Raw genomic sequence first — 24,325 nt, forward strand, 5'->3', positions numbered from 1 at the left:
TCCCCTGTCAGAGGAACAGATGACAAAGATTTTATCTCATTCTGGGCTCTCTTCATCATTTTCTGTGCAGAATTTTTTTTTAATTTGATGACATTCCACTTACTGATTCTTAGTTTTATTTCTTTAGTTTCAGGTATCTTGTTGAGGAATTTTGTGCCTGCACCTCTATGATGAAGTATTTAGCATATATATTATTCTAGCAGTTACACAGTTTCTGATCTAATTCCTAAGTCTTTAATCCATTTTGGGTTGACTTTTATGCAGGCTAAGAGATAGGGATATAATTTTATTCTTCTACCTAATATATTCATTTTCCTAGCACACTTATTGAAAAAGCTACCTTTTCTCCAAAATATATTTTTGTCACTTTTCTCAACTGTCAGATGACCATAAGGGTGTGGATTTGGCTCTGTGTCTTCTATTCTATTCCATTGATTTTCATGTCTATTTTGATGCCATGCTGTTATACCATCTTTGGTACAAGATGAGGATGCATGGAATACTTCTGAATATAAATCAAAATTGAATAGTGCAGATCAATGCACACTATTTCTTCATGAAAGTTTAGAAAACATTTTCCAGTCTGGGAAAATAAGTTAATAAATTTTTGTTTTGTTTTGTTTTGTGTGTGTGCAATATAGCTAAAATATTTTATTTAAGAAAATTTACTACTTTTTTAAAGTATGGACTTAAAGTTTAACCTTCTGAGTCCAAAGATTCTGCAATGCTATCATTTTTTATGTATCTGATGCAATAACTTTATTGCCACTCTATGTGTTTATTAGTACTGCAGCACTCTAAACAAATCATGCAAATTGGCTTTTGAAAATATACTGAATACACATGTTCACAGTGCTTAAGTATATGCACATTTATATTCCACTGATGAATATAAAATTCTGTTTACATTTGCAGTGAGATAAAGAGTATTGTAGCAGAGAACCACCCACACGGACCTGTGCAGGACCTAGGCTCACAGGAGGCCCCATCCACCCCCCCTCCTTGGTGGGGCACACACCCACCAAAGCCTAGCCGCTGGTGCAGGACCACCCCTTCCAACCAGAAGACTACCCTGGGAGCCAAGATCCGGCCCAGACCACCCACCCCAGCCTGTGTGGGTCCCAGGCTCACAGCAGGCCCAGTAAACTGCTCCCCCAGCAGGGCAGACACCTGCAAGAGCCTAGCCTCTGGTGCAGGACCGCCCCTTCTGACAAGCAGACTACCACAGGAGGTCAAGCCCAGAGGCCCAGATCCACCCACACAAATTTGTGCAGGACCCAGATCCAGGATGCAGTAACATTCATAGAGGGACAACAGCAGGATCTGGAAACCCAACATCAAGGTACAGATAAAATGCACAGATACTAAAGAATATAAAGAAAAAAACTGTAATATCTCATATCTACACTGCAAGAAAGGAAGACACAGAGACAACATGAAAAAACAAGGGAGGAAAAGTGCCCCAAACAAACCAGGACACTATAATAACACATCCCATGGACAGCAAAGTTGATGAAATGTCAGAGAAGGATTTCAAAAGGTTCATAATTAAAATGATCTGTGAGTTAAAGAATGACCTAAATGAGCAAATACAGGCAAAAATTGATCAATCCAACATGAGATAAGAGAGTAAATACAGGTAGCAAAAGATTACTTCAAGAGAGATAGAGACTCTGAAAAAAAACTGTCAGAAATTCTTGAAATGAAGGATACACTAAATCAAATTAAAAACTCAATAGAAAGCATAACAAATAGACTAGATCACTTGGAAGAAAGAATGTCAGATAATGAAGATAAAGTATACAATCTGGAAAATAAAGTTGATCACAAAGTGAAAATAGTTAGAAACCATGAATAGAACATCCAAGAATTATGAGACAGCATCAAAAGAAAAAAATCTAAGAGTTATTGGGATAGAGAAATGCACAGAGTTTTAAACCAAAGGAATGCACAATCTCTTCAATGAGATAATATCAGAAAATTTCCCAAACATGAAGAACAAATTGGAAAACCAAATACAAGAGGCTTACAGACACCAAATGTACAAAATTGCAATGCCTATTATACAGAATAAGGATAGAATGTTAAAAACTGCAAGAGAAAGGAATCAGATCACATATAGGGGGAGACCAATTTATATCTCAGCAAATTTTTCAACCCAGACCCTCAAAGCCAGGAGATCATGGAAGAACATATACCAAGCTCTGAAAGAAAATGGACATCAACCAAGAATCTTATATCCAGCAAAACTAAGGTATAGATTGGATGATGAAATAAAAACCTTCTATGATAAACAAAAGTTAAAAGAATTTACAACTAGAAAGCCTGCACTACAGAACATCCTCAGCAAATATTCCAAGAAGAGGGAGTGGAAAAGAAATGATGAAAATCAGCAGAGGGAGGGATTACACTAAAGGAAAGTCTAATCAGAGGAGAAACCAAGTCATGTTAAATACCAAAAATAATCAAAAATGGCTGGGAATACAAATCATGTCTCAATAATAACCCTGAACATTAATGGCCTAAACTCTCCAATCAAAAGACATATACAAGCAGATTAGATTAAAAAAAAAAAAACAATATGCTGCCTCCAAGAGACTCATCTCATAGAAAAAGACATACACACACTGAAGGTGAAGGGATGGGAAAAACCATACCACCCATGTGGACTGCAGAAGCAAGCAGGGGTTTTCACCTTCGTATCAAATAAAGTAGACTTCAAACTAAAGTCAATCAAAAAGGATAAAGAAGGACACTACATACTTCACAAGGGAACCATGCACCAACAAGACTTAAAAATTATATATGCCCCCCAAAATGGAGCATCTACATTCATCAAACTGTTCTCAACTTCAACAGTCAAATACACCACAACACAATAATTTTGGATGACTTTAACACATTTCTTTCATTACTAGATAGATCTTCCATGCAAAAGCTGAACAAAGAAACTATAGAACTCAATAATACAATCAATAACTTAGATTGAACTGACATATATAGAATATTTTATCCTTCAACAAGAGAATACACTTTCTTCTCATCAGCTCATGGATTCTTCTCTAAAATAGACCATATACTATGGCACAAAGCAACTCTTAGCAAATATAAAAAAGTAGAGATACTGTCCTGCATTATATCAGATCATAATGGAGTGAAATTAGAAATCAATGATAAAATAAGAAATAAAATGCACTCCAACACCTGGAGACTAAATAATATACTACTGAATGAACAATGGGTTGCAGAAAACATCAAAGACAAGATTTGCAAAATTTTAGAGGTGAATTAGAACACAGATACAAAATATCAAAATCTCTGGGACACTATGAAACCTGTTCTAAGAGGGAAGTTTATTGCATGGAATTCATTCCTTAAAAGAAGAAAAAATCAACAAATAAATAACAACATTACTTCTCGAAGCCCTAGAAAAAGAACAAATCAACACCAAAAGCAACAGAAGACAGAAAATAATTAATATCAGAGCTAAAAAATAAATAAATAAAATTGAAACAAAAGAAACAATTGAAAAAAAATGACAGAACAAAAAGTTGACTCTTTGAAAAACTAAACAAAATTGAAAGACCCTTAGCCATATTAATGAACAGAAGGAGAGAGAAAACTCAAATCACTAACATACATGATGAAAAAGGAAATATCACAGCATACATTACAGAAATACAGAAGATAATTAGAAATTTTGAAAACTTGTACTCAAATAAAATAGAAACTATCTAAGGCATCAACAAATTTCTAAAGTCATATGATTTGCCCAAATTGAATCAGGATGATATACACAATGTAAACAGATCAATTTCAAATAATGAAATTGCATATTCCATCAAAAGTCAAGTTTTACAAAACCTTTAAAAAAGTACTAATACCAATACTCTTCAATTTATTTCAGGAAATATAATAAGAGGCAGCACTTTCAAACTCATTCTATGAGGCCAATATCACCCTGATTCTAAAACCAGACAAAGACACATTAAAGAAAGAAGACCTCAGACCAAAATCTCTAGTGAACATAGTTGCAAAAATTATCAATAAAATTCTGGCAAATTGAATACAAAAACATATCAAAAAGATCATGCATCACGATCAAGTGGGATTCATCCCAGGGATGCAACATACAAAAATCAATCAATGTAATTCATCATATCAATAGACTTAAAGATAAAAATCATATGATCATCTCAATAGATTCCAAAAAAGAATTTGACAAAATATAACACCCATTTATGTTCAAAACACAAGAAAAATTAGGGATAACAGGAACATATTTTAACATTGTAAAGGCTATCTACGCTAAGCCTAAGGCCAACATCATTCTAAACAGAGAAAAATTGAAGGCATTCCCTCTAAAACTGGAACAAGATGGGGATGCTCTCTTTTACCATTTTTATTTAACATAGCTCTTGAAACACTGGCGAGAGCAATCAGACAGACAAAAGAAATTAAAGAGATACACATAGGAAAAAAGAACTCAAATTGGCAATATTTGCTGATGATATAATTCTATAACTATAAGATCCTAAAAGTTCCACCAGAAAACTTCTAGAACTAGTAAATGAATTCATCAAAGTAGCAGGATATAAAATCAACACCCATAAATCAAAGGCTTTTCTATATATCAGTGATAAATCCTCAGAAAGGGAAATGAGGAAAACTACCCCATTTACAATAACCTCAAAAAATAATAAAATAACTGGGAATCAACTTAATGAAAGAGGTGAAAGATTTATATAATGAAAATTACAGAGCCCTAAAGAAAGAATTCAAAGAAGACCTTAAAAGATTGAAAGATCTACCTTGGATAGGCAGAATTAATATTATCAAAATGACCATACTTCCAAAAGCACTATACAGATTTAATGCAATTCTGATCAAAATTTCAATGACATTCCTCATAGAAATAGAAAAGCAATCATGAAATTCATCTGGAAAAATAAGAGACCCAGAATAGCTAAGGCAATCCTTAGCAGGGAGAATGAAGCAGATGGCATCACTCTACCAGACCTTAAACTATACTACAGAGCAATAGTAACAAAAACAACATGGTATTGGCACCAAAACAGACTGGTAGAACAATGGTACAGAACAGTTTCTGGACACAGAAACTAACCCACAAAATTACAATTATCTTTTATTAGACAAAGGTGCCAAAAACATGCATTAGAGAAAAATTAGTATCTTCAACAAATGGGGCTGGGAAAACTGAAAATCCACATACTACAAAATGAAATTAAACCCCTATCTCTCACCATGCCCAAAACTCAACTCAAAATGTATCCAGAATTTAGAAATAAAATCAGAGACCTTGCATCTAATAGAAGAAAAATTAGTCCCTAATCTCCATCATGTGGGATTAAGCCCCAACTTCCTTAATAAGACTCTTTTGGCGCAAGAACTAAAATCAAGAATCAATAAATGGAACAAACTCAAACTAAAAAGATTCTTCTCAGCAAAAGAAACAGTCTATGAGGTGAATAGGCCTACATCTTGGAAGCAAACCTTTACCCCACATCAGATAGAGCACTTATCTCTGGGGTATATAAAGAACTCAAAAAGCTAAGTACCAACAAAACAAATAACCCAATCAATAAATGGGCCAAGGACCTAAACAGACACTTCTCAGAAGATGAGATACAATCAATCAACAAATATATGAAAAAAAAATGTTCATCATCACTAGCAATTAGAGAAATGCAAATCAAAACTACTATAAGATTTCATCAGGCAGAGGCTGTGGCTCAGCAGTAGCACACTTGCCTGGCATGTGTGAGGCACTGGGTTCGATTCTCAGCATGATGTGTAAATAAATAAAGGTCTATCAGCAAATAAAGAAAAAAATTTTTAAAAAAAATTTCATCTCACTCCTGTCAGAATGGCAGCTACTATGAAGACAAACACAGCTGCTGGGACTGCAAATGGGTGCAGCTGAACTGTGGAACTAACCTAGATGCCCTGCAATAGATGAATGGATAAAAAAAAAAGAATGTGGCATTTATACACAATGGAATATTATTCAGCAATAAAAGAGAATAAAATTATGGAATTTGCTGGTAAATGGATGGAGTTAGAGAAGATAATGCTAAGTGTAGTTAGCCAATTCCAAAAAACCAAAGCCAAATGGTTTCTTTGATACAGGCAGGCTGATTCATAGTGGGATAGGGAGAGCGAGCATGGGAGAAATAGACAAACTTTAGATAGGGCAGAGGGGTTAGAGGAGAAGAGAGGGGGCATGAGGTTATAAATGATAGTAAAATATGATGATCATAATTATCCAAAGCACATGTATGAAGACACGAATTGGTGTGAATATACTTTGTATACAACCAGAGATACAAAAAATTGTGCTCTATATGTGTAATGAGAATTATAATGCATTCACTGTCATATATAAATTTAAAAAAAGAGTATTGTAGCAATAACAATTACCTAATAAAAGGTTATAAACCAATTTTTGAACTGAAGAAACAGGATGTGAAAGTTATGCAGTGGCAACCACTGTGAAGTGAAATATGGTATTTTCGTAACAGTTGAAACCATCCTAGAGCTAACTATATAGTACATACATCTACTGATTCCAGAATCTGGGGACAAGGACACCTACTGAGCAAATAGAAAACAATTAGATCTGAGATTGAGTAAATCATTTGGGGGAATTAAAATATCAGATCCTTTAATATCTTGCTTCATTTTTCTTGGAGTATATAATATTTAATTATGTCTAATAAAAGTAAAAAAGCACTAATTGAAAAGGGAAGAAAATAATTAAAGCAATCTTTCTAGTGAGAAAGAGTCAAGTGATATTTAAAATGAAAACTTCAAAATGTTTAACATTTTAAAAGACTGACAATTTTTCCCCCCACACATAGTACATGCTATTTAGATATGTTGATAAATATTAAAAATACATACATAATCCATGAGTTCCATGAGTGCATTATTTTGAAAAATAAGTTAATGTAAAATATGAGAAAAATACTGTTAACAGGCCTAACCTTGGACCTACATGGAGGAATTCTTATCTTGCTCATTGTGCAAGCAGCGAAGTCCTAACAAAACCCTATGTTTTTTGAAAAAGTGCTGTCAGAACACTGGAAAGTACCATTTCCTTGCTCCCTTGACAAGAAGTTATTCCCCTGTTGGTGCAAGGTTGGCCTATGTGACAGTTTCTGGACTTGAATTCTGTAAGATGATATGTCATGCATCACCTCTGGCCTATCATGACAATTATATGTAAAATGGCACATACCTGCTATTAAAGCTATTCTTACTGAGCAATAAAGCATATACTATTCTCTGAAACCATCTCCAGAGGGGTTTCTCCATGCCATTAAGCTCCCTAGAGTTGATGCTGGAAGAGCAGGCCCCTCAGCAAAGTACATGAATAAACACTTTTCTAAAGAAGAAATTAAAATGGCCAGTTATATAAAATAATGCACAACATTACTAATAATTAAGGAAATGGAAATTGAAAACATACTGAGATACTACTTTGTACATGTTATCATAGCTATGTTCCAAAAACTAATTGTTATCAAGGATATGGAAAAAGTGGAACCCATCTACACTGTTGGTAGGAATGTAAATTTGTATTGCCATTATGGAATCAGCATGGAAGGAAGCCAATTTAAAATTAAAAATAGAACTACCATGTGATTTAGCAATTCTACCACTTTATATCTGAATTTAAAAGGTTGAAGTTATCTACACAGGGTGAGATGAGAAGGCAGAGTCTGGGGATGTCCTGGATCACACTTTTTCTAACACCTCTTTCTTTCAGGAACTAAGTAGAATCCTATTAATTGCTTCCAAAGAGCAGTGCCATCAAATACCCACTTGCCTCCCACTAATTTTCACTTCACAACTGTTTGACCACTTCAACATAATTACAAAAGGGACCACCCTACCTCATGAATCTTTGGAGGACACAAACCTTAAAGAAAAGAGGGATAGTAAAATGTCATGTCCAATTCTGTTCCCAAAAATCTAGCCAAGTTAGGAGATAATGAGGACAAGCCTGGAATGGAATATCCAGATACGTATTATCTTTAAGGACACTGACTTTCCCTTATGCACACTGGGAACTATAGCAAGCTAATGTTATCTGTAGAACATTGATTACCAGAATAGTTGCTCCTTGAGTTGCTGGTTATACAAAGAAAACAAGCAAGTGCTGCTGTCATGGATTCTGTAGCCTAACATGTAAAACCCCTCCCTCAGTGATGAGTAATACAAAACTGAGGACGGTTTGGAAGAAATACATTTTACTCATTCAACTAGTTGAAACTGAACAAAATACCATGACTGGAAATGTTATCTGTTCAACCTATTCCACTGGACATTCCCATAAGCATTTCTCAATAAAGTCTATATAAGGCAATATACCACCTTTTGGTGTTCTCTTTGGTCTCTTGGCAACCTATACCACTACCCTGGCACAACTGAGATGTAGACATTTGTCTACAATGTAAACATTTTTAAATAAAAGTGGTGATTATGGGCATCCTCGTCCTGGTTCAGATGATAGAGAAAAAACTTTAATGATCCATTCAGTAAGATGATATCTGGGGAATTTTCATATGTGGTCCTTATTATATTGAAGCACATTTCTTCTACATATAATTTTTTGAAAGTTTTTATCATGAAGAAATGTTGAATTTTATTGAATGATTTTTTCTGCCTCTATGTATATGATTATATGGGTTTTATTCTTGTTTCTGTTAAAGTCACATACCACATTTATTGATTTGTGTATGTAAATCATCTTTGCAACACTGGGATGGATTTCACTCAGGTGATAAATTTTTATTGCACTGTTGAATTCAGTTTAATAAAATTTAGTTTGATTTCTGCATTTATGTGCATCAGCGATATTGGTTTAAACTGTTTATCTTCTAGTCTTATCTACTTTGGGCATTGGGGCAATACCTCAAAGAATGAGTTTTAGACATCTCCATCCCTTCCATTTTTTTAATGGTTTAAGGATTTGTATTAGTTCCTTCTTTAAATACTTGATGAAATTGAACAGTAAAGCCAAGGTCTGAGTTTCCTTTGATGGGAGACTTTTATTACTGATTTAATACATTTGCCTTTCAGCCTTTGTACTAAAGATAATTTTTGTAATGGACATTGTGGGTTTTAACAAATGTATACAGTTGTACAAATCAATAGGTAGCATAAGAAAGAACAATTCTGCAGTATGGAGAGTTCTCAAAATACTAGTAATGGAACAACTGTATGACCCATTTATCCCACTCCTTGCTATTTATCCAAAATAAAAAAATAAGCATAGCATAATAATACAGACACATTTAAGATTATAGCAAAGCAATTTATAATACCCAAGTTAGAGAAACAGTTAAGGTTCCCATTGACCAATGAATGGATAAAGAAAAGGTGTACATATACATGATGGAGTACTCAGTTATAAAAAATGAAAATGTGGGAATAAGAGGTGAGGAATGACCCCAGAAAAACAAAGCCCCATGCCAAAGCATCCCTGTATCCAGCATCTGCATCCTGCTGTGGTAGTCACTATGCCCAAGAGAAAGGCTGAAGGGGATGCTAAAAGAGATAAAGCCAAGATGAAGGACAAACCGCAAAGAAGATCCACAAAGCTGTCTGCTAAACCTGCTCCTCCTAGAGCAGCCAGAGCCCAACCTTTAAAAAGCACCTGCAAAAAGGGGAGAGGGGTATCCAAAGAGAAAAGCTGATGCTGACAAAGATGAGAATAACCCTGTAGAAAATGGAAATGCCAAAACAGATCAGGCACAGAAAGCTGAAGGTACTGGAGATACCAAGTAAAGTGTGTACATTTCTGATAAATGTGAACTTCTTGGTGACTGTGCAGTTTGAAATACTATTTTTAAATAAAGTTTTATAAAAATGCAGAATTATATTTTACTTTTGTTTTTTTAAGCTATGTTGTTAGCACACAGAACACTTCACTGTTTTGTGGGGAAGGAGCATATGTTACTGGTAGAATGTCTCCAAAGCTGGATTGCTGTGGGAGAAAAAAACCTTTCCCCAATGGTTTTTGAGAGACTTCCTCTTGGCTCCCAAGAGGAGGGATTCCTTGATGTTGGCACACTCAGCCACCTTGGCACAAACACCTTATGGTATGGAAAAACTCAAATTTATCTTTATGTTCTCCTCTCCCTCTCTGCCACTGGCATAGACTTAACTCCCCTAAACTCAGACTTGTTAAGACCTGATTACCAACAATTGGTTTTACCAGTGTGTTGGGCAATTTAGACTTTCTAGTGACATCATTGAGATAGAGTCCCTCCAAAGAGCAGCAATTCCTTTTCCAGATTGTGGATCTTCAGATTAATAATTCTGCCATTTTCATTTCATTTCCTGAAATTCAGGGTCAGCTTATGAAAAGTTGTTAAACAACATACTAAATATGAAATGTCAACCCTCACACTAAACTTTCTCTACTGAGAGCATCAAATGAAGACTGCATTGGGTTATATAGTGGCTTTCTGATTTCAGTAGCCCATCCAAGAAGGGAGTTTGAAAGTTGTTATATACTGTTAATGATTGTCTATCCAAGTTCTGCCTGAAATACCATGCTTGTTTATTAAAAGTATCTTTAATAATGCTGGAAACAGTTTGGTGTGGGAAAAAAATGAATGAAAATGTGGCATTTGCTAGTTAATGGATAAAACTGAAGACTACCATGCTAAGTGAAATAAGCCAGACTCTAGTCAAAAATCTAAGGTCCAGTGCTTTTTCATATGTAGAAACTAGAGCAAAGTGAAAAAAAAAAAAAAGGAGGTGGATAGATCCCATGAAAATAGAGGGGAGATCAGAGAAATGGAGGAAAACAATTGAGGTCTAGTGAGGAAGGGGAACAAGGAAGAACTGTGGGATAAAATTATGCTATGTACATATACGAATGTACCACAGTGAATTCTACTCTTATCTATAAAGCACTAATTCTAAAAATAAATAAATATAAATATAACAGTAGAGGAAGAATAACAGGGAAAGGAGGGAGGGAAAGGAATGATGAAGCACTGCAGACTAAAATGGAATGTTATATTTCATTCATGTAAAAATATGTCAAAATGAACTTCCCTATTATTTATAACTATGCACTAATAAAAACACTTTTTAAAAAAGTCAACATTCCATTGCTGTTACAGACAAAATATCTGTAACAAACAGCTTAAGAAAAAAAAATTATTTGGGCTCACAGTTTCAAAGGTTTCAGTTCCTGGTTACTTGACCCTGTTCTCTCAGGCCTTTGATGAGTCAGAACATCACAGCAGGGAACATGTGGTGGAGCAGGATTGCTTACTTTATGTCAGTCAGAAAATAGAGAAAGAGGAAGGGGCCATGAGCAAAGTGTAACTTTCAGAGGCATATCTTACTTACATGCTTCCTTCCTTCAATTAGGCTCCATCTCCTAAGTTTTCAATATGTCCAAATAGCTCATTAAAAAATAAGCTCATCGATGGTTGGATCTATTAGTGATATTGGAACTCTCATTATCCAATTACCTCCCCAAAACCCAAAGCTAAACACCATTGCACTGAGGATCAAGCCTTCAACATATGAGCTTTGGGGGACATTTTATATTCAAACCATAACAAATTCCATGATTCTAAAATTGCCCAGTACAACTTCTTTGTAATCTCCTTTCCACCAAAGTCAAATGTGCTTTTCATCCTTACAGTTTTTCCAGTTTCTTCATGAATAGAATCACAATGTTCACCATTTGGAATCCGACATTTTTGAGAGAGAGAGAGAGAGAGAGAGAGAGAGAGAGAGAGAGAGAGAGAATTTTAATATTTATTTTTTAGTTTTTGGCGGACACAACATCTTTGTTTGTATGTGGTGCTGAGGATCAAACCCAGCTGCACGCATGCCAGGTGAGCGCGCTACCACTTGAGCCACATCCCCAGCCCAACTTCTTTCACTTAGTAAAATGTAATTAAGATGTGTCCATATTTTTGCCTATATCAATAGGCATAAATGATTTTCCATAAATGATTAAGATGACCTGCACTCTGTTGTGTGGATGTATCCCAGTTTACCTTTCCTCCTGTGAAGGATGTGGGTTACTTTTGAGTTTTCCGTGTGAAAAACAAAAGCTGCTTTTAAACATTTGAATGAACATTTTTATGTGGACATAAGATTTCAATTCACTTGGGTAAATAACTAGGAATGTGTTTTGGGGTAATAGGATAAGTCTATATTGAAATTTATACAAAGCTGACAATTGACCTTTCATAGTATTTGAAACATTTTAATTCCCACCAGCAATAAATAAGTTTCTATTACTGTGCATTCTTACTGGCATTTATTGACAACTTTGGAGATTTTAGAAAATAAAATGTTGTTTTTTAAATATTTTCATGATATCCCAAATTTTCCTCTTGGCCTACAAAGCCTAAAATATTTCTATCTAGCTTTTTAAAGAAAAATTTTCCAGTTTCCCAATCTTTCACATGGATTTTATTAATTCATTTTTTTCCTTTCAACTGTATATGAAATTTTTTTCTCACAAGTCTTTGATGAGTAATTGTTTCCAATTTTTAATAATTTTGGATTTTTCTCTTAACGGACATTGCTGAAATTTTTACCTTCCTTGAAAACTTTATCTTCTAAACTAATCTGTGTAGCTCTATTCATTTTTGTTTGTTTGTTTGTTTCATTTCATTTTATACCAGAAATTGAACCCAGGGGCACTTAACCTCTGAGCCACATCCTCAGTCTTTTTTTATTTTTTTATTTTGAAACAGGGCCTCACTAAGTTTCTGAGGTTTGCTTTGAATTTGCAATGGTCCTGCCTCAGCCTCCAGAGATGCTGGGATTATAGGCTCCATTCCATTTTCTCAGTCAATTTAGAAGTTCCTTAAATGCCCTGCCAGAGGTTTTGGAACTCACTTGAAAATACATTTTCTGACAAAAAAAATGTTTGGCCAATTCTGAATATTTTAATGTGATTTTTAACAAGTTTAATGATTTCTAATCTTCAAATAATTTGATATTTTAATTATTTTGTCATCAAGAGTTATAAAGAAACATAGGTCAATGTTTTAAAAGCCCCTTTGAGTTATTATTGATTAGTATTCAATTTCTTATTTCTTCATTTCATACAAATCTAAGTCTTTGCCATCTGTTTAATTTCAACTATAGTAAAAATAAAGTTTTTCTATTATCATTTGGTACTTGTCACAAAAATTCAAATATCTCTTCAGTTCACTATTTGTTCAATTGGTCATTCCATCTTTGAGATATTTTTATAAGTAACTTAGACTTCCTTGAAAATTGAATGTTCTACTTAAACTTATTTTTGCTATATTAATTTGATGTGTTTTCTCTAACTTATTAAAAACTTTACATTTTTCTCCATTCAGAGAAGAAATTCCTGTGGTGATTTTTTTTCTGTTTACATAAAGCTAATTTCCCACTCTTTAAAAAAACCCAATATGCTGAGCACAGTGTTTCATGCCTATAATCTCAGAAGCTCAGGAGGCTGAGGCAAAATAATTGCAATTTCAAAGCCAGCCTTAGCAATTTAATTAGGCCCTAACCAATTTAGGAAGACTCTGTCTCAAAATTTAAAACTTAAGAGGGCTAGGGAGGTTGCTCAGTGGTTAAGCACCCTTGGGTTCAATCCCTGGTACAAATAAAAAACAAAAATCAAATATGGCTGATATTACCACTGAGTACTGCTCCTGGAGTCCCTGCTGAAGCATGGGTGTCCACCCTGTGAACTAACTAGCCTTTGAGACTTTGGCATTTAGCTACAGGAGCCAAATATTGAAGATAATGTCTAAAAGCTTCTACTTTGCTATTGTTGGCCACCATGACAATCCAGTTTTTGAAAAGAAATTTTTGCCAGCTGGGAAAGCAGAATCCAAAGATAATCAAGGTTGTCTGATCCAATTCATGGCTCACACTCCTCTTGACCTTGTGGATGAAAACATGTGGCTTTAGAACAACATGTCCTTGAAAACTGGACAAATTCAATGTGGCCTGTGTCCATATTTGTTGCTGCAGAATATATTAGATTTATTATACTTCAAGATATAAATCAAGAAAATGGAATAAATAACTTCTTTACTGATGTCTATGATTTATATATAAAGTTTTTAATTAATCCATTTTTTAACCAATTCTATCCCAACAACTGCATTTAACAGAAAAGTTCAGTTTCTTGGGAAGAAATACCTTTTAAGCTAAATGCAGAGAAATTCTGAAATAAACAATGTCACCACAATGGATTATACTCAGGAATATATATATTATAAGTAATATATACATTTGATTAAATAGGATGGAAAATTTTTACTTGTGTCAGTTTTTCTAAATCTAAAGAAATTTGTATTTAAAATTGTTTCATGACAATTATCAACTTAATACTTGAAGTTATTTACAAAGTATTATTTCTGTAATCTTAATATTTCTATTTTAAAAATGAGAATAAAATTTAGATTTTCCTGATTCAGAGAGCTTGGTTAGAAATAGTTCATTTAAAAGTGTCATAGTCAATATTTGATAAACAAACATAAAACTAAAAAGTTCTCCAGAAATGAATTCATAGCACAATTGAAGATGTTATACATTTGAAGAAGTTACAAAAATGTATAGTATGCAACATTACTTAAGAAACTGAAATAAAGGTTTTACAGTGGTAAATGTTGTGTGCCTGCCTCAGATGCCAGGAGTATGATATAGTTCTAGAATCTTGAACTCACATATGTAAAATGAACCACCATTACAGGCCCACGGGGAAATAGGTTGCCTCTGTCACCTTATGCTCCTGTATTTCCTTTCTCAAGATAGCATATTAAGGGTTAAAAGAGCTTGATGACATCTGTACTTGTAAAAAGTTATAATGCAACTTGAGAAATGTTGTTAAAGAAAAGTTTGCATCACATTAGCATTTAGTTTTTTAGATGTACACTGGAAGGGGTCAGGAGTGGTCTCTTCTGTATTATAATAAGTGTGTATAATTTGACAGTAAAATAGTGTTTATGGAAAATCAAATATAATGAAATTTTCTGTGCTGATTGTGAACAAGAATTTTGTTCGATTCCAAATAACTTTTGATCAAGGAAGTCTAAACTTGGTCTTGTATCCTGTGTGAATTTGCTACTACTTCCTATTACTGTATTTTATTTCTTAAATAAAGATGTCCAAAAAAGATGTAGGTATAGTTAAACCAAGGGGATAAAAATTATGCATACTGAAAACTATAGAACTCTGATTAAAGAAAATGGAGGATACAAAGGGAAAAATATTCTGTGTTCATAGTTTGGGAGAAATATTACTGTGAATATATCCATACCACCCACAATGGTCAGCAGATTCACTGAAATGTCTACAAAAACTCCAAAGATATTTGTCACAGAAACATGAAAAAATCCTAAAATCAGAATGAAACTACAAAAGATCTTGAATAGCCAAAGAAATCTTGAGCAAAAGAGCAAATCTGAAGGCATCACAATTCTTCAAACTTAAACTTACTAGATAGCTATAGCAATCGAAGAAAGAACTGGCAGAAAACAAATTGAACAATGTGACAAAAGACAACCCAGAAATAAATCCATCCATTTACAGCCAAATGATTTTCAGAAAAGTGCCAAGAATGCACAATGGGGAAAGCAGAGTCTCTTTAATAAAATATCCGTATATGAATGAAATTAGGCTTTTCTCATACCATTTACACAAATTAACTGAAAATAAGTCAAAGACTGAATCATAAGATCCAAACTGCAAAACTACTGAAAGAAAACATGGGGGGAAATTTCTATTATCAATGCTCTTGGAAATCATTTTTTGAATAACATCAAAGCAGAAGCAACAAAAACAAAAATAGAAAAACAGGATTACAACAAACTAAAAAGCTTCTGCACATCCAAGAAAATAAACTACAAAGTGAAAAGACAACCTACAAGTTAGGAGACAATTTTTGCAAACCATGCCTATAATAAGAGGTTAAATAACCAAAATATATAGATATATGAATCAAAAACTCAAAAGGAAAAAAGTTAATAATAGCCTCATTTTAAAAAGACAAAAGACTTCAGTAAACATTTTCAAAAGGTAAAAGCGGTCAGGTATATGGAAAATATTTATCTCTAATCACTAACATTTCTCAAAAAGATATAAAAATAGGTACATGAAAATTACTCATTACTAATCACCAGAGAAATGCAAATTAAAACCACAATGACATATTGCTTCACACATGTTAGAATGACTATCATCAAAAGGACTAAAGAGTATTGGCAAGAATGTGGAGAAAGGGGACTCTTGCATCTGTTGGTGGGAATGTAAATTGATAGTCATTCTGAAAAATATAGAAATTCTTCAAAAAATTAAGAATATAAAATACCATGATCTAGCACTCCCACTACATGATATACAACCAAAAGAAATCAATATGTAAAAGTGACTTCTATACCCATTCATTGCAATATTATCCATACAATATGGAATCAATCCAGTGTCCACCAGTCAAGAGCCATCCATGGACATCACAGCTAGTGAATAGGAAAATCTGGTAACTGGTAACTTCCACTAGGAATCCTGCTGGTTAAGACCACCCAGATTCATGTGAGCTCCTATTTAGTTCTGCCAAAAAAGTCCCACTCAGCACTGGAGAAGATCTGCTATAGCCACACAGCCTCTCAGAGATGGGTGTGACCTGATGCCAATCAACTTGTTGACTACAAGACTCCACCTCTGAAACCTTATCCCTGCCTTTGATGTACCACCTTAAATAAACAACTGAAGCCATTTTCTAACTGTTCAGCTCCAGCTCCTGTGTGGGCTGGACCTATTATGTGCTCTGCATTTTTAAAAAATATTTATTTTTTAGTTTTAGGAGGACACAATATCTTTGTTTTATTTTTATGTAGTGATGAGAATCCAACCCAGTGCCTCATGCATGCTAGGTAAAAGTGCTACCACTTGAGCCACATCCCCAGCCCTGTGCTCTGCATTTAAAACTATTTTTCTGACTTTTCCTCTTATCTCTTTGATATTTCAGACTTTATTTTCTCAGGTGGTTTATCGCCTCCTACATGGGAAAAATTACCCTGGCAAGGTATTGGCTGCCTCACGATATCCACCAACAAAGAAAAAGTGATACATATACACTGTGGAATACTATTAAATCATGAAAAAAGGAGATCCTGTCATTTGTAACATGGACAGATATGGAGATCACATTTAAGTGTAGCCATGCACAAAGAGAAAAGTACTGCATGATCTCACCCATATGTGGAATCTAAGAAACTGATCTCGTAGAAGTTGAGAATATTAATGTTAGTTGTCCAAAGCCAGGAAAAGTAAGGGCAGCAAATAGAATAATTTAGTACGTGTAGATCAATCAAAATAGAACAAGACACTATGGTATACTACTGCATAGTAGGGTAGCTGGATAAAAATAATATACTGTGCATTTCAAAAGACCGGAAGAAAGGATTTTGAAAGTTTTCACTATAAAAAAAATTATCTTTGAGGAAAATAGATTAACCTGATTTAAACATGCATTGTATACATGTATTAAACACTATATAGTATCTCATTAATGTATGCAATTTTTGTTTTTATTTATGAATTAAAAATAATATTTCAGGGAACAAAAAATATATGTCAATGTAACAGAATGAATGGGGGTAGGGAGTTTTGGTTTGGATTAGGTAGTCAAGAAGGCCTCTTTGAATAGATAGCATCTGAAGAATGTTTGCAACAAAGGTTGAAACTTGGAGATACAATCTTCAAAGTAAATGAAGTCAATGCAAAGACCTCTTAAACTATGCATTCCTAGAATATCAAAAGGTACAAGAAGAATGAGAGAAGGAAAAGGGGATCAACGGGCTAGGCATAATGCTTCTAGTAGTCTGGTAAAAGATCTGATTAGACATTTTGAAAAATTTCAAACTGGTAAAGTGAAAATATTTTTTAAATAGCATGTTTGAAAGCCGTGTGGAAAATGGACTGAAGGAAGCAAATTAAATTAGAGAAATAAAATAAGAGGTTATTGGATAATCCAGCAAAAGAATAGGGTGGCTCCATTTCTGCTAGTAATAATAAAAAATTAAGAAAAAACCTAAAGTTTGGAATAATTTCTATTTTCAACATGAGGGCAGATAAATAACACATTGATTTCTAGCCAGTAGATAGATATTGATGTCATTTAATACAATGAATAAGACTTGGTGGTAGAAAGTTTGGGGCAGGGAGAATCAATTTATATTCCATGTATGTATAATATGTCAAAGTATATTCTACTGTCATGTTTACCTAAAAATTTAAAAATTGAATACAAAAGTTCTTTATTTTAGCAATATTCAAACTCATATTTGTGTTACACATCCAAATGTGAGATGAGAAAATTGGAATTATCTATTTGATATAGGATTTAAAGCCTTAAAATATATACAACATTATCTAGGGGGACTATAAACAGAAAATACATCCCCTGGTAAGGGCATAGAAATTTCAGGACTCAGTATTTCCAAAACTTCTACACAGTCTAGTTTTTCTGACATGCAGCCAATTGTGGGAACACTGTTAATTACTTATGAAAGACATTTAAAATGAAGTTAAGAGTGAAAGCAAGCAAGGGGAAAAAGTGGACATTAGGGAAGAAGAAAAGAATATCAAAGGAGTTTTAAAAGGCATTATAATCCAAGACAGAAACACTGCTTCACAATCTAAGTAAACCAATTTCTGGATAACAATGAGAACGTTTCCAAAAATTCGCAAGAATCTAAATGATTCCTGTGTAATTCTCCAGAGTAGCAAAACCTTCAATTATAATCACAGAATTAGAAGCAAGAGATTAGGAAAGTCACTGTGCAGGAATATTCTTAAAATAGAAACATATGCATGACCATTTATATACATTTTTATTTTTCAAAAAAAATGAATATTTACTCAGTTATACTTAAATTATAAAATTCAGTTACAACTTTAAAGCAAACTTTTTGAAAAATAAAAGTAACAGCTGCATGTATAAAACTTGACTAAGGAGAAAGAAGAAACTGAGTGAAACTGAGATCATGTGAAAAGCTTAAATTATCTAGATATTTAGAATCTTGATACACAAAGTATACCAATGATTTTTTATGACCATGATTAACATTTAGAGAATACATACACAAATATACCCATACACCATACATATAATATACCCAAGATTGGTTAAAATGGATAAAGTGATTTTCAGATGCTTTGTCAAATACTTGTGCTAGTTTTCCCCCAAAATGATAAAAGCAAATGTTTGAGACAACACCACGAATACATTGAACTAAAAAAAATATTCATTTGAATGTTTACTATGTGTCAACAAGTATTGTCATATTTTACATATGTTAATCTTATGTAGTCCTTACACTAAACCTTTAAAGTATTACTATTACTATCTCCCTGTCGTAGGTAAGAAATCCAAGATACCTGTCCCACTTTCACAGAGCTGATAATTGTAATCAAAGATTTCAGACCAGAAATTCTGTCCCCACAGACTAGCCAACTAATCAATAAACTATCTCAAATACAGAATATACTGATTATTATCACCAGCAAATACCTAAAATTGCTCAATGATAAGTTGTCCACATTTAAGTATATCATGTGTCAGTCAATTTATGCTCACATATTTTATTAAATTGTTGATATTAATTTTAATTCATACAAATCTTTAGAGTACATATTTGTTCCTGGATCCAGTGTTTGAATAAGTGACCTCTGAGAGAAGAACAAAACTAACTCTCATAGGCACTGAAGTATTTGTATCACACCTCCAGGTAACCAAGACAACTGAGTAAAAATATAAATATTATGGTCCTAAACATACATCTTAGGGTAAAAGTGCTTGGAGCTTGAATAGAGATAACTACTAGAAGTAACTTTTCTAGATGATATCTGCTCAGAGCAAGTTTATTTCCAAGGCCAGTATGTGTGCTATAAATATTTTACAGAGCTAATGTTTGCAAGCAATTGTTATTTGTATTATATTTGCTACCTAGAAAAAGCTTCTGAAAAATGCTCTCAGTTCCCTGCCTTTAACTTTCCTTTATATTAGTTAGCTCCTAAAACTGTATATGTGAAATATGAGGATATGGTGCAATTCTCCAAACATTTCTTTAGCTGGCCTTTTCTATGTCACCTTAGGGAAGTCACCTGGAGGAAGTCCTGATTTAGATAATTTTTTTATCATCTGAGTTTTTGGTGATGTTACAAAATGTTGTTCAATTCTTATTCTGGATTGTCTACTTGCTTTTCATGTTTCTCTACAATCAAGACCTATGTGCAGGCTCATAAGGCAAAATAAGCAGTAAGAATTTATGACAGTTTCATCCCCTTATTTGAAGTCACATGTTCAAGGAGGAGTCCTGCTGAGAATTTCCACTTGAATTGGCTTTAGGAAAAGCAGAATTCACACAGATGCTTCAGAGAAAGCTTTCACATTGTTGACTCTACTGTGGTCATGAATTATAACATGAAGGGAACTCTCTCTGGATCAGGGTAATGTTAATCTTTCATTGTTCTTTTTAGGTATATATAACAGGACTCAGTTTGACTTAATTATATAAAGCATGGAATGTAATTTGTTAATCTTTAATAACTCTTAGAAAATAGTATGACCTGGGCTGGTAAAGCAATTTGTGGGAAGGAAAAAGATCTTCAATTTGTATGGACTAATTCTTCAGATTTGCCTTAGGATGTCTGAAAATATTGTAAATCTCTGCAGAGAAATCTTCCCTTTTATCTTATAATAATGAATAAATCTAATCTTTATAGGAGAACATAAAGCTATTTCTTGATTTGTGATTTTAGACATTTTGACCAGCAGAAATACAAAGAGAAAACAGATGAAAAAGAATATTTTATTCTTGAATATTTTGAAGCTAGAACTCATTTTTATCTGTTTATAAGTATAATAAAAATATTGAAAAGTTATTCAAAGATTTTCATGTAAGATTTTGTTAGGCTGAAGGAGTTTTATTCCTTCCTGAATTAATATATGGAGCCTTCAGTGATAATGAAAATTTAACAATAATAGCATTAAACTGGCTTTAATTTTAGAAGAATTTTCATTTTTGCCTTTATGTAATTAACTGATGACCTACTATATTCAGAAGTTAGTCACGATTATACATACCAATGGTGTCTGTCAAAATTAGCACTAAATTATTCATCCCCCCGAGTCAGATAGTATAGTACTCTAATGATGTTTGACTGCTTCCAACACATTTTAGATTGTTATTCTCTTTCTATCCAAGTTTTTATAGATGTGAAAACAAAGTCTAGCAGTGCTATATACTCTATCTGTGATCAAACAGCAGGTGTAAGCTCTTACACTTGGTGCTATATGGATATAAGATATCAAACAAGAAATTATGGGTTCTGAAATCCCTCCTTAAACAAGAAACATTGAAGAGGCAGCCTAAAGAGCAGGTAGAAGTTACTCAGAAAAGATGACGGGTTCCCAGGACTTTAGATGGAAATGAGCTCAGACATATTAAAAATTGAGAGAAGGCTAGTAGTGAAAATGGGTAACATGATTTGTGAGATGTTCTAGGAAGGACCAAAGTATACAGGTACAACAAGGCTATCAAGAAAAATTTAGAATATTTTTTAAATGCAATGAAAAGTAGATGACAAGCTTTAAGCACATGGCACAATTTTATTTAATCCTGTAATCATGTAAAGGCTTAAGACTGGATGCAAGAAGTGAAAATTAAAGCCAGAATCAAGAAGAGAGATAACAGTGGCTTAGATTAGAGTAGTAGTGGTGGAAATTTTTAAAAGTGAGATGAATGAACATATCTTTGCATTCAAATTTACCAGAGTTAGTGAAGAAAATTATTGAAGATGAGGGAAATAAAAGGGTCAAGGATAAATGCCAAATCTCTTCTATAACAAATTGATATCAAATATGTTATTTGTTGAAATATGCAAAAATATCATCCTCCCTACTGCTGACATTAGACTCAGATTTTACAGGTTAATTCTCTGTCCAACTAAATCTAAAAATGTTCTAATATATCAAACTAACAAGTTTTATAGAGAATCATAGGTCACCTCATTTTAAGACCATATCATGCTAGGGATGTGGCTTAGTGGTAGATCACTTGCCTAGCAAGCACAAGGACCTGGATTCAATTCCCACCTAGCACTGCAAATAATAATTATAATAATAATTCCAAACTTCCAAATTATGCACATGAGAAAATTAAGACTGAGTTAAGAGTGGTTTCATGAAGGTCATCTAGATTTTAAGACATCTAACAAACTAATTGCCATAAAAGAACCCATAACAAATACCAAAATACTTTGTTGTAATTTTACTCTTTATCCATTTTTTAATTATTGCCCTAAACTTTTTATTTAATTCTGTATTTTATCAAATTTAATTAATGAGTGTTGACAAATATTTTGTTTTCCCCTTCCCTTATTCCTCTTCTCACCTAGGATATAGACTTTGTAGAATTATGGTGGGCCAAAGCAATTATAGTTCTTCATTTGACTTCATTCTGCTTGGCTTCTCTGACCATCCCAGACTGGAAATGATGCTGTCAGGAGTTGTCACCATCTTCTATTGTATCACATTGATGGGAAACACAGCCATCATTCTTGCATCTCTCCTGGATTCCCACCTGCACACACCAATGTACTTTTTCCTCAGGAATTTATCTTTTCTAGATCTGTGTTTCACAACCACCATTGTCCCTCAGATGCTGGTCAACTTATGGGGACCCAAGAAGACGATCACCTTTATGGGTTGTGTCATTCAACTCTATGTTTACATGTGGTTGGGCTCCATTGAGTGCCTTCTCCTGGCTGTCATGTCCTATGACCGTTTCACAGCTATTTGTAAGCCTTTGCATTATTTGATAATCATGAACCCTTGTCTATGTCTCAAGATGATTGTCGTGGTCTGGAGTATTAGTTTGGCCAATTCTGTAGTATTATGTACACTCACCCTGAATTTGCCTAGATGTGGAAACAACCTTCTGGATCATTTCTTGTGCGAGTTGCCAGCTATGGTCAAGATAGCTTGTGTAGACACCACAGCAGTTGAAATGTCTGTTTTTGGTTTAGGCATTATCATTGTTCTCACACCTCTCATCCTTATCCTTATATCCTATGGTTACATTGCCAAAACTGTGCTAAAAATGAAGTCTAAAGCTGGACAATGCAAAGCAATGAATACCTGTGGATCTCATCTCACTGTGGTGTCCATATTCTATGGAACTATTATCTACATGTACCTACAGCCAGGTAACAGTGCCTCCAAAGATCAGGGTAAGTTCCTCACCCTCTTTTACACCATTATCACCCCAAGTCTCAACCCCCTCATTTATACCTTAAGGAATAAGGACATGAAGGATGCACTGAAGAAGCTGATGAGAGTTCACCATGAATCTATGAAAAAAGGAACTGGGAATCATATAAAAAATGTTAGATCAAATAAAACAATGAAATATATTTTCTAATTATCTTTAATTTTTACTGAGGCAAGTAATTCTTATAGATTTTAAAACTTTGTGGATACAAAAAATATTAGAACCATTCTGCTTAGCTTTTTTGTCTATAATCACTAGGTTGCCAGGAAATACACATCACTATTTTGTGTTTGCTTGAAATAAAACACCAAAGGACTATAACAAACTTGAATGCATTTAATTTTTTCTAAAGCTCCACAGAAGCTGCACTGATTGTTTTGTATTTTTAATACTAATGATTACATCTTCTAAAATAGACCTGAATTAGTGCTTTTGTATATATTTTGTACATTAATTTTTTTTACCTTATGTGGTGCTAAGGATTGAACCCAGTGCCTCACACGTGCAAGGCAGGCCCTCTACCAATGAGCTACAGCTACAGCCCATGTACATTAATTATATACAATGACCTAGCACATTAAATTTTTGTGATGTCACTCAGTATGTTTGGTTCAGATAATTTTAGTGTCTTTTTATATTGCATTATCATAAAGACTCACCTAAAACTATTTACTCTGTGTTCAGTAAAATATCAATCTTTCATAAGGGGTCTTTGTTTTAAATATATATATAACTATGTCTATTACTACTTTATTATAAAAAGAGTAAAATGGAAAATTAAGGAGTTTAAAGGTAATAGACTTATTTCTTATTCATTTATGAAAAATTTACATTTGTCTCAACCTTAACTGAAACAATGACTAATTTGTAACTAGTTAGTGAAGCTTTTGAGATAGATCTATAAAATCATGAAATGGGTGTGAACTGAGAAATGTGTAAGATTTACATGTAGCACAATTTCATAAAATGAATCTTCTGATTTCCAT

At 33.6% G+C, this 24,325-nt stretch overlaps 1 protein-coding gene and 2 pseudogenes across 1 annotated transcript; all 3 read left to right on the forward strand.

Annotated features, from left to right (window-relative positions):
- The first annotated feature begins 9,548 nt into the window (after positions 1–9,548).
- On the forward strand, positions 9,549–9,816 carry LOC101954525 (non-histone chromosomal protein HMG-17 pseudogene; annotated as a pseudogene).
- Positions 9,817–13,800: 3,984 nt separating this feature from the next.
- On the forward strand, positions 13,801–14,214 carry LOC106145538 (trafficking protein particle complex subunit 2-like; annotated as a pseudogene).
- Positions 14,215–22,484: 8,270 nt separating this feature from the next.
- On the forward strand, positions 22,485–23,489 carry LOC101954810 (olfactory receptor 2W1). Its single transcript, XM_005342595.3, has one exon. It carries the CDS (start codon positions 22,485–22,487, stop codon positions 23,487–23,489), a length of 1,005 nt encoding a protein of 334 aa, XP_005342652.3.
- Positions 23,490–24,325: the final 836 nt, after the last annotated feature.

This window comes from Ictidomys tridecemlineatus, chromosome 8 (assembly GCF_052094955.1).
Source record: "Ictidomys tridecemlineatus isolate mIctTri1 chromosome 8, mIctTri1.hap1, whole genome shotgun sequence".
In the NCBI taxonomy this organism is placed as follows: Eukaryota; Metazoa; Chordata; class Mammalia; order Rodentia; family Sciuridae; genus Ictidomys; species Ictidomys tridecemlineatus.

Bases quoted from the DNA above. Each gene is read 5' to 3' on its own strand.
- LOC101954810 (XM_005342595.3), top strand. From the start codon at position 22,485: ATGGTGGGCCAAAGCAATTATAGTTCTTCATTTGACTTCATTCTGCTT.